The sequence below is a fragment of the Osmia lignaria genome, chromosome 5 (assembly GCF_051020975.1).
Source record: "Osmia lignaria lignaria isolate PbOS001 chromosome 5, iyOsmLign1, whole genome shotgun sequence".
Taxonomy (NCBI): domain Eukaryota; kingdom Metazoa; phylum Arthropoda; class Insecta; order Hymenoptera; family Megachilidae; genus Osmia; species Osmia lignaria.
The window spans coordinates 7763146-7774456 of record NC_135036.1 but is presented as its reverse complement, the minus strand read 5'-3'; the positions used below and the strand labels follow the sequence as shown (position 1 = coordinate 7774456).

At 40.6% G+C, this 11311-nt stretch overlaps 1 protein-coding gene across 1 annotated transcript in view; it reads right to left on the bottom strand.

The window, feature by feature from the left end:
• Window positions 1-499: 499 nt before the first annotated feature.
• LOC117604786 (uncharacterized) overlaps window positions 500-11311 on the bottom strand; it is a 49455-nt gene continuing 38643 nt past the window's right edge. Inside the window, exons 2-4 of the mRNA XM_034325249.2 lie at window positions 3701-3964; window positions 2777-3006; window positions 500-1769 (exon numbers count right to left, since the gene is read on the bottom strand). Of these exons, the coding sequence (XP_034181140.1) occupies window positions 1440-1769; window positions 2777-3006; window positions 3701-3964 (824 nt within the window). The 3' untranslated portion in view covers window positions 500-1439. The remainder of the gene's footprint in view (window positions 1770-2776; window positions 3007-3700; window positions 3965-11311) is intronic.

Below are 11311 nucleotides of genomic sequence, written 5' to 3'. Positions count from 1 at the left end.
GCATTTTTCTCTCCGGCATACCTTGCTCCAATATTTTAAAGTTTAACATCTTTCAAATTTTTATTTTTTTTTTTTTTATGTACACTGAATCAGAAATCTTGAATGTTCTGTGAGTAGTCAGACAAGTAGAATAGCTCTGTATAAAGTCAGACGGTCGTACTACTTGTAATTACTCTTGAACGGCGGACCATGGAGAGAGCCACAATTTTAATTTAATTTTCTATTTCATATTATTTTCATTTTTAAATTTTAATATATGAAACTCAGTTCAAAAATTAAATAAAAATCCTGAAATAGAAAATGTAAAAGGTATGAAAGAAGAACACAGTAGTATGCCTGACGTTTCTCTTTATTGTTTGAAATGTGTCATAACGATCAGATATGGATCATGTAAAATTACAGTAAAACGTAAATACGACGATATTCCTCGTGTATACATATACGTATATGTATATATATATATTTATTTATATATGTATATAAATTCTTGTACGCCACCAAAAAAAAAAAAGGATTCCCGCCGAGAGGAAAATACAATTAGTACGTTGATTCGCGAACCACGTAAAGCCGGAATCCGTTTCGATTCGAGTTCACGTTAGTTCACGTTCGTTTGGTGTACCCATCGTGTCTCTCAGGCTCGACAGAATTTTCGTGAATAACGTGCATATCGCGTAAAACAATCGGCCGTACGTCGGCCGTGATTGTAAACTCCCATCGGTTTCTAACGAATTTCCCCCGTTTACTTTCACCGTGTTTGTCGCTCTCCTTCCACCCTTAATTACACACGACACCGTCTCGTTAATCTACCTCACAATCATACACTATGTACAACGTCGCGTTAACAACACGATTTTCAATGAAATTATATATTGCTATAGTGTTTCTTCTTTGTTCACTCGCTCGTTGACAATCCCAGTCGCCGTTCTGTTCGCGTGTGTACATATACATACATACGTGTGTCCCCCTGGTGTGAGTGTTTATGAATATTACATACGTGTGCGCAACAATTAATCCCCGGTACGAAATTTTCGCGAGCAATTAACGCGTTGCCGGCACCGAGTAGTCGCTTTTCGAGAATGTTTCTTAACGAAATTTCGCGACACCGAAGAACGAAAATTCGCTTGGAGCTTAACGTTTAAATTGCAAACATTTCAACACGAAGTGGTTACCTTCGTTTTCTTTCTACGAAGCATATCGTGCCCATTGACGTAACTAGAATTTTCCTCCAGGGTGGACCGAGGTCCCTAATTAGTTTACCCATAGCTGTTTCTAATCGTCTAATTTTGAAATCGAAACGCTTCCCGTTAGAAACCTTCCTAGTTACGCCAACGATCGTATCCCGGGGTGAAAATAATTGAGAAACTTGAGCGAAATCTTTCGTTCGACTTTTGAGCGAGTTTCGATGACGACTTGGAGCGTGTCCTTACGTTTGGTAAATATTAAACATGCAGAGGTGCTAAATTACCGCGGATCATCGTTAGAACGCAGCAAACGATGCTCGACAAGAGGGGTTGGTTGAAGCTTGAAGTAGATCTCGGTGGTTCTTGAGCGAGTCGCTGATTGTTGGCGGCCAAAGTCGCGGTCTCCATCCTCTCTAACACTCTGGCGCCAACGACTCCTGGCAGGGTGGACTGACAGGTCAAAGTTAAAGTTCCGCCGGGGAAATGATGTCGTTCTAAGCGTAACGTCAGACGCAGACGCGTCGACGACACGATGCTGTCCTCCGTGGCCGATCCGCTTGGCAGTTCTTTGGTCAACGCTTTGTTCACCTGTCGAAGAACGGTCGACACAGCGGTCAGGGTAAACGTGATCCTTGTTTCGATTGTAAGTTTGACGTAAGGTTCGAGGAGAGGTTAGTTTGGCTATTGTTAAGAGTAAGGGTCCCTTTGTTGAGAACGAAGTTTCGACAGGGGAACAAGGTAATGGATTATATTTTGATAGACCGACAGCTACAATTTAGCTGTACTGGTAATTTTAGTTATTATTGATTTATTTGGCGATTGGAGTTTGGACAGGATAAGCAGTTACAGTTATCGATCACCAATGTTGTCGAAAGATGGATTTTCTTGATTTTTATTTTTGCTTCTCTGTCGAATATGGATGATGGATTGAAATGGGTTAATTGAAAAATTAATTAAATCTATTGTAATTTCTGTTGGAAGAGAAAAATTTCCAAGTATTTCAATTATACCAGACAAGTCGGGCAAATGACTCGAACAATCAGGTCTGGTAAAGCTCGTCTAAATACAAAATGTAACTGCATTGCAATTTAAAGGAATCTTAACAGTTGCAACGTTAAGTTCTTCAGTCGCTCGGCGTAAATTTAATAAAGCAACGGGGCGTGTTCGTCACCTTGGAAACGAAAGCATGAACTGAATGCGGTAAGCGATTCTGAAAGCATCCTCAACTTTTAACTTCTATCTCGGGAGAAGTTTTTAGACGACTCGAATAAAGGGTACGGTCGCGAAAACACTAAACGAGCATCATTCTAAGTGGTTTTCGCGAATTTCGCGTCCGCTTACCACGGATCTGCAATTCATGGACATTCGACCCTTCCTTTCTCCCCTTTATTTCAACGAATCACGTTATTAATTACACTTCGTGCATATAAATATATTTGTAAAAAAAAAATAGAAAAAAAATTCTTCGCCGTCGCCGTTAAAAATCCTCCGAGCAATTAAGCAAACGGATCGAGAATATTAAACAAGAAACGAGTACACGGGAATGTCTCTCCAGGCGCTAATAGACGTCCATTCTCATAAAACAGTCCGCTTACCTCTTTCCCGTTGAGGATGAAAGCAAGGAGCGCCGGAGGGTAACTCGGCGCCGAGGTGCACTCGGTGTACAGGGTCTCCCCGGCCTCGTAAGACGGTCGAAGACCATGAAGGGTGGGTGGCTCCTTCGGAGGGATGGCGACGCTCATGTTCGCCTCGCCGTAGATCGTCAGGAAACTCGGCCCCTCTGAGGATACCTCGCAGCCATAAGATCCCGCGAGACTCACCTTACCTGTCACAGCCAAAACAGGGTTATACGTTTTACTACGATTGATAGTCAAACCCTTCGAATCGTCATGCTATTCGATTCTGACATCGGAGCTTTAAATCCACGAACGGCGGACCATGAAGAGAGCCCCGATTCTTTTCACCGAATCGAAATAGACACGGTTCTATTATCCTTTGTACGTTTTTCCCTCTGCTTTTTTTCCGCTCCGTTTTCCAATTCCATTGACATCGAGGCGCTCTCCATAGATTTTCCCCGAGTTTCACAGAGTTTCGAGCGAAAGAACAAGGCACGCTTGGCCGGAAGCTTATCGCGAGGCTGCCTCCTCGTCCGTAATGAATTAATGAACTCTCGCGAACTACTCGGGGTGCAATCGCGAGGGTGCGCTCGCGTCGTTTCGCAGATTAGAAGGTTGATGTTCGTGGAAGAAAAAGCGATCCCGGTGGAACAGTGAAAAATGGCCGGGAATAGAAATTTAATAGAGGCGAGTCTCGTCGACGACCAGGAAAGTTCGTTAATTATTTAAACGAAATTCAGCGAGTCGGTTAACTTTTGTCCTAGATCGCGGCACGCTTCTTCCCTACGCCACTAAATTACCGTCTCGATTTTAATTTGAAATCGTTCAGCATCGGGAAATTATTCGAGAAACGTTTCTTTGGAAATTTTTAAGACAGAGATTCTAAAATGAAATTAAACCAACCTCTGCGACTGTTCACCTGTCCCAGAAGCGTCACCTGTTTGCTGTCGCTTTTGTTCACGTCCACGTAGACGCCATCGACGGGGAAATCGCGTCCGGCAGGTTTCGAACCGGGCATAAACCTAAAGAACTCCGCTCCGTCCTTGTACCATTTCACCGAGTACAAATCCTCGCCACCCAAGTCGTATTCGCACCTCAGGGCCACTTTGTCCCACCTGGGATCCGTTATACTAGGTACGTCCAGTCGAACCAGTTGCAGACTCCTTCCTATAAAGACCAAAAAATATCGTATTACTGGTAGGAAACACTCCTCAGGTGTTGAAAGCTTCGTTGCTAGTTTATAGATTGTAATGCACTACTACTAAGGCGATTAGTTTCCCCTATGTTCGGGGTAATTGGTCGTACTAGTAGTATAAGTAGACGCATAAGCAGTGAAGTGATATAACACAATACGTGGTCAGACATGTGGTATTTTCCCGTATGCAGTGGATCAAGAAAATAATAGATAGCATACGAGGTTTTCATCGTGGAAATTCCATCCAGGATGGAAATATTATGATAAAATGTATCCTCTTTAGCCGCTTAAGGACATAACTGGAATTAATTCCAGTTTGTTGTAACGTGGGAGTTCCTTAATCCTGAATTAACCCGAATTTACCGTACTAGTTCAGATTATTCCAAAACATATACCTTCGTATGGTTCCATGTTCTTATGTAAAAAGGATTTTTTTAATATAAAAATTTATATTATTTTATTTAAGTTACATGGTTGGGACAATCGTATGCATAATACCGGTGATTGATCACTCAAGTGACACAATCAGACAGGTAATGTAATCCTACAAGCCATCAGACTAGTAGTACATGCCACTATTCAATCAATGAAGTGATATACCTCCGTGTATGGTCAGACAAGCGATATTACCGTCTGTATGCATTCAGAAAAGTGATACAGCACTATAAATAATGAAACCCCTTCCATTCCACTTGTACGAAACAAATAAATCTTGTAGGATAAATCTCGTCTGACGATACCAAAGGGTAAAATATTAATTTTAGAATCAGAAACATAGGTAAAGCATAGAAATCAATCGTACGTGAAGGCAGTATCGAGGAACGAAATTTTTCCAGTATGAAAGCTGAAATTCTGTACATTGAAATGATCCTATTGAAATGCAAACAGGCGTACCATCATCACGGATATTCAGTCGGCAAATCGACCCAAGTGCATCGAAACAATCGACGTGAGAGGATCCGCGAAAGAAAAAGCACAGAGAAACGGGTTGCTCTGCCATTTTAGTTGGAAACATTCGATCGCTTTTTTTTTCCACGCGGATGGTTACACGAGTGTTTGATCGATCGGATGTTTTTAATTACCCCGGGATTCGTGAAGGGTTGCTCGACCGACCGGGGATAAACAGATTAATGCGGCTGCGTTTGGCTGCTCGATCGGGCAGAGTTACTCTTTTACTACGATTCGGACTTGTTTTTCTTTCATCCGAGGATAATTACGATTTTTCCTCATCACGAACGTTCGATGGCAAATAAATCCTCGGTTCGACTCGATTCGTGGCTGACCACTGCCAATGCAGCGCAAACAGTTATTTTTTTTTTTATTTTCGCGGTTCGTTTATGCGGCCGGACAGCTGGACAAATTTTGTTGCCTCGTTGACACCGCGATAATTGCTAGGCAGCGCTCGTTAGCGACGAAGAAATATTTTTTTTTTTCGGTGCTTAAACAGTGCTTAAATGTTTAACCGATCGATCGCGCCAGTCGGACGCTCGTTCCTCGATAATTGACAATCGTTTCGCTCTCTGTAAATAAATTCCATTTAACGTAAGGGTTGTAGCGTTGATAATTCTTTTGTATTTCCTGTCTCACGATTTGACCCGATTCTTTGAATTAAAAAACATCTGTCACCTCGAGGATAATTTGAATTTTTGTAGTTGTATAAAGAATGCACCGCGATGAAAATCTCAATAAAATCAAAACTGTTCTTTCCAGCGCCTCCGTCGTCGCCATTCGAACCGCAACAGAACACGATCAGCAATCCGAGCCAAGAAATTCGCATTCTAGAGCTGCTGGAAATGGTTCCGAGCGCGAGCCAGCTACGTGCTACTTAAAACAATAACCCCGGGCCATCGTTTCTTCCGAAAAGGGGCGAGAGAAATGGAAAAAAAAGGACGGAGAACGGTGCAATCCAAAGGGAACCAGCCGCTCTGTATTCAGCGGAACGAAGAGAGTGTGGTCGTAAACGATTTCCAGATCGCACGAATTTGTCATGCACTTGGCACCACTATCGCTGGGGTAGTCTCGCTAACCGACCACCGAATAGACGGGTTGAATTGCGTCACCGACGACTGGAACAAGTGCAACTACCTCCATCGGAGGGCGGAGAAGGCTATCGAGACGGAACGATTGCGTCAAGGGTGCGAAATGACTAGTTGGAGACATTAAAACGAGGAGAAAGGTAAGTGAACTGTTCTGCTCGATGTAACGATGAAATTTTGGCACTGGTTTCCTATTTGACTCCTCGGCTCAGTAATTAAGCACTGAGGAAAATTTATGGCATGGGTGGTGATTCATTTAGATCAGTGGTTCTCTAACTTTTCATAAATTCGTACCAGTGTAACCAGAATTCGAGAATTCTAGTACCATCAAGAAGCATTATGTTCAACACATAGGAATTTAAACAACGTTAAATTAGTGTATTGCAATAATTATTCGAGTATCATTCAGCTGCCTCTCGCTTATCATTAATGATACACGTACTAGTAATTGAGAATCGCTGGTTTAGATGAATTCATTAGAGATAAAAGCAAATTTAATGTTCGTCCAATAACGAAAATTTTAATTAGACATAGTTCTATAAATTTTGGAGTATCAGAATTTCTATCAAATGTGATAGAAAAGTTAATAATTAAACACAGGTGTGGACGGTGAAGCTCGGTTGAAATTGACGTCTGTCGAGATTAAATATTTATTGTGCATATCAAAAATGCAGGAAAACACTATTTTGTAGATAAAATTACCTTTTTATCATAGTTACAATAATCATGCACCTGCTGGTTTTTAAAGTATCATTGAATCATTAATTAAAATTTCATATAATTTTATCATTCTTCTTTTAAATAAGAATTCCAGAAACAGGAAATTCTGGGATTATCAGTCTCAAAAGATAAAAAGAAAATATAGAGCTCTTTTTAACGGGGTGGTTCGATTAAAAAACACTTTTTTGAGCCCGGTTCGCTCGATTGTTTTCACAGTATACTTTAAGGGAAATCGCGCACTGCCAGGAATTATAAATTCGAGGTACTTTAATCCAGCGTTATGAAACTTTGAGAATGTACTTTGCATTCATAACCGAGTTTCGTGGCGCTGGTTTTTACTGATTGCGTACTGTGTACTCGAAATGAAGCCGGAAGCGTGAAACAGAGTCGAAGAAGTTGTGCTCGATTAGGAAAAAGCTGAATCGAATCGGAGAGCAAACCGGTCGACCATATTCGATACGGTATGAAGTCTTGAAACGTTGAATTAGGGTCTCACGAAAACGACACGAACGAACGAATTTTCTGCAAATGAGAATTTTAAAAATTCTCTTTACATCCCCTCGCTAATGTGCGCGCGTGCAATGTTATTTTAAATATCGTGGAACATTTTCAAATGGCGTGTAGCTTTCCGGATAATTAGTTGAGGGTGATGTTTTTCAGAAAAATGTAAGAAAATTATTTTATCGTAAATTCAGATTCGAAAATGTTCTGAAAAATATGTAATTTATTTTATACATCACCCATGTCATTCCAATAAGGTGCTTAATTAAATACAATAATTCTAGCTTTAATTTTACTCTTTAAATTGTTTTAATTGTTTGAATGGTAAGTTGCATGTTGAAAAACCAAGCAAAGACAACAAATTCTGTAATCTCCGAATCTTACCGAACGCGATAGAGGCAAACGTTTTGAGGCCGGTGCACCGACGGCATTTGGGAACAATAACGAGGCATTTTAAATAATTCGTTGTCTTTTCAGCGCTTTATGCCGCGGTAAGCACCAGTTAACTGCGCTACAATGGGGCCAGACCCCTTTGGTTACAGGGGTGGTTCCCGTTTAGGGGCGAGTTTTTCGAGTGTCGTGCCTCTTGGCCGGCCTTCTCCTACCCTCCCCCCTCCTTTTCTCGTTTTTGTCTCGAGCAAACAGAAAATACTCGCGGCCAATTCCTTTGTTTCCGTTTCATTCGTACGACCGGCCGCTCGACGAGACGTTATTGCATTATGCAAGGTGGATCGTGAATTCGTCGCGACGCAACGAAGCACAATGCAACTGTTCCGGAAAAAAAGATGGATCTAGGGCGTAGTTGAAATTTCGATACCTTTATTTTTCTATTTTTCGATTCTTGCTATCGCCCTTTATTTTCTTTTTCATTGTTTGATTCGACCGTGCTGTTCCATGTTGGATGGCTCGTGATTCAGTCCGAAGGGTCGCGAACAGAATACAAATTGGGTTGACAATTCCATGTTTTGGGTTTTTATTCGCTATCATTTTTCTCTTTCTAGAATCTAGAAATTCAATTTTTCTTGACTTCATTGCTTCTTTGAAACTTTTATTGGGTGCTAAATAAGTTCACTTTTTATCATTTTTGATTGAAAATTTTGAAACTTTAATTATAATCTGATTTTTACATTCAATTTGTAACAAAATTATCTGAACAAAGATTCGGGATAAAGAAGAAGGGGTTCAAGTATCAAACTATTACTCTTAGAGAACTACCCTCACGATCTCCTGATAATCACTCTAATTACTCAATCAACAACCCTTCGGAACATTCTTTGGAACAGTCTGAAAATCCTATACGAAGTCTGAAGCAAGAAATCTCTATAGAAAGCGAAGTAGCGCTCAACAAACATTCGTCTCGCGATATAAAACAGTCGAAATCAAGCACCCCATAGAACGTTTCAGTGCACAGCTGAAGTAAACTTGTAGAACAATCGTGTCCGTTTTGTACGCGACACAATGCAGCTACGCAGAATCGCGAACAACGGAACGAGCCCTTAAGTCGATCAAAGGACAGGCAAGTAGCGAGTTCTGCCGTTCGGAATAAACGAAATATCCTTGCTACAGGATGCAACCGATTCTTGGAAATTTTCAAGCAATTCAATTAGTTTAGTAACTTCGAGTCGCTTCTTATTCAAAGTCACAAGTTCTTTTCAGAAACTTAATGATCGTAATGCATTCGACTGTAGCGACCTTAAATTTACAAGCAATTGTATAAATGTTGAGCTTCGCGTCCCTTTGAAACTTATTCGAAACTGCATCGTTGTTAGAAGTTTTGAAAATTTTTCAATATTTGCTACTGGTACTAGTTTCGAATTCTCCATTAATAAATTTTTTAAGCAAATTAATTTTCAAGCACTGAGATTTCATGCGGAATATTCTTCAAAGCCTTCAAAATGTTAGAAAACTTGATAATTTTAATATGTTTATCTATAACGCTCACTTCGAAATTAGATATTCCTGGAAGTCTTGAAAATGTTGAGAAACTTTGTAATTTTAATACGTTTGCAAAGATAATTCGACAAATTTCGACATTTTAAATCACTTCTTATTGTGTTCTTTTGTAATTTAAATTAGACACTCCGAGGAATTGATAAAAAACAATAGCTTATTCAAGGAACAATATAACATTCACAAAAGCCAATGTGTATCTTGAAACGTATAATCGTACATACATAATACAATAAATTCTTTCATCGTTTGAAAGGGAACGGGACTTCTCTCAAGCCAATTAAGCCAGCAATTAGTTTAATAATTAGCAGATTAATTAATATGTCACAGCAGACAATAGGCAGCTGGTGAAAGCCGTGTTTGCCTGGTGTTCTGAAAACGAGACCTTCCAATGAAATCCCCCTTGTTTAAGGACAACCCTGCACGAAATCCCGAAGGATAAGTACGAAAGGCTTGTTTTGAGATACGCCGGATGAATAGAGCTCTCTGCTTGCTGGAATTCGTCGGTATTCTTGCTTTATGTACAATTAATCGATTCCAAGCTCGTTCGAAGGGGTTGGAACTTAACATTCAATTATTGTAACTTTCGGTAAAATTACAGAACGATTGTTTGCAAATGAGAAATAGAATTTTTCAGAATCCAGTGATGCTAACTTTTTTATACAGATAAAATATACTTTTTTTTATCGCTAAGCACGTGGATTAAAAATGATTGAATATCTTCTGGAAAGAGTTAACCCTTGGATGGTGGACCATGGAGAGAGCCTCTAATTTTAATTTAATTTTATATTTCATATTATTTTCATTTTCTGAATTATTCTTCCAATATATGAGACTCCTCAATTTTGGGTTAATATTCTTACACATATTTTCTGAGTTTGGGTCACGGTTAACCCAGTCTCCTCTATTCGAAGGTTAATAATCTCTCTGAATCCAGTGTTTTATCTACGCGAATATGATAACAAAACCGCAAGAATTCCACACACGAGGAACGAAATTCCGATAAAATTCCCTGGCTAAGAAAGGATCGTCGATCCGGCAAGTCCCGAAACATCGTGCGAACGATAAATCGCGATGTTACGCGCGAAACCGCCCTCAATTTTTTCCAGGCCGGATAAAAAGTTACGTCTCGTCGAATTTCGTTCGGTTAAGCTGGGAAAAAAAGCTCGAGCTTTCGTTATTTCTCGCTGTCCAAGAGGGAAAGAGAGGTAACACGAGTCGAAATAAAAAAAGAAAATAAATAAATAAATAAAAAAAAGTTACATCACGAGAGACAACGGTTGCCAGTGATCGAAAATTACAAGGATCCGTCGTGGCACAGTCACGATCGTAGCTGAAAATCCGCTCTCCAATTAGTCGCCTCGATTTTCACCCTTCGTCTACCCTCACCCTCTCTCCCCCTCGTCGATGTTCCATGGAAAATACACAGCGACAGTTTTTCCTGTCGCGTGCAACAGTTTCCAGGACGCTGGGTGTAACGAGTCGAGGCTTTTGCAGCCGGCTACGACAAACTATCGCGTGCCGACCGGCCCCCCGTTAATCGTGTTATTTGTCCGCTAATTAAGCGTGCAATAAATTCGCGCGGGGACGAGCGGGCCGAAGCTGTTGTAGGCTTTATTGGAAACTCTCGCCACCAGCTCGTGTACCACGTTTGTTTCGACCATATCCCATCCGCGTTCATTCACGCAACTGCTATTCGATTCTCGACTTTTACACATATACCCCTTTCATTTTATTTTTCCACCCTTTCTCTTCGCCGGCGCATTATCCACGGGATAAATTTCTGGTTTAATCGCCTGAGAATATTCGTGGAACGTTGATTCCTTACGATTCAGAGCCGAGTTGGTTAATCTCGAGATATTTAAAGTACGTACCGAAGACATTTAGTGGAAAGATAAAACGTATCGAGGCATGAATTCAGTGGTGGAAGTCTCGCTTTTTAATTAATTATTATTATCACACTTCGTGACGCGTTTGTTCAAATGCGATTTCTCCTACCCGAAGAAGTCTGTTCCACGCGCCATTAATAACCGTAATGCTAAGGAGATCGTGTCCACGGGACACGAGGAGATTAGTGGGAATTGCTGGAAATTTCTGGACCACTTGTGGTAA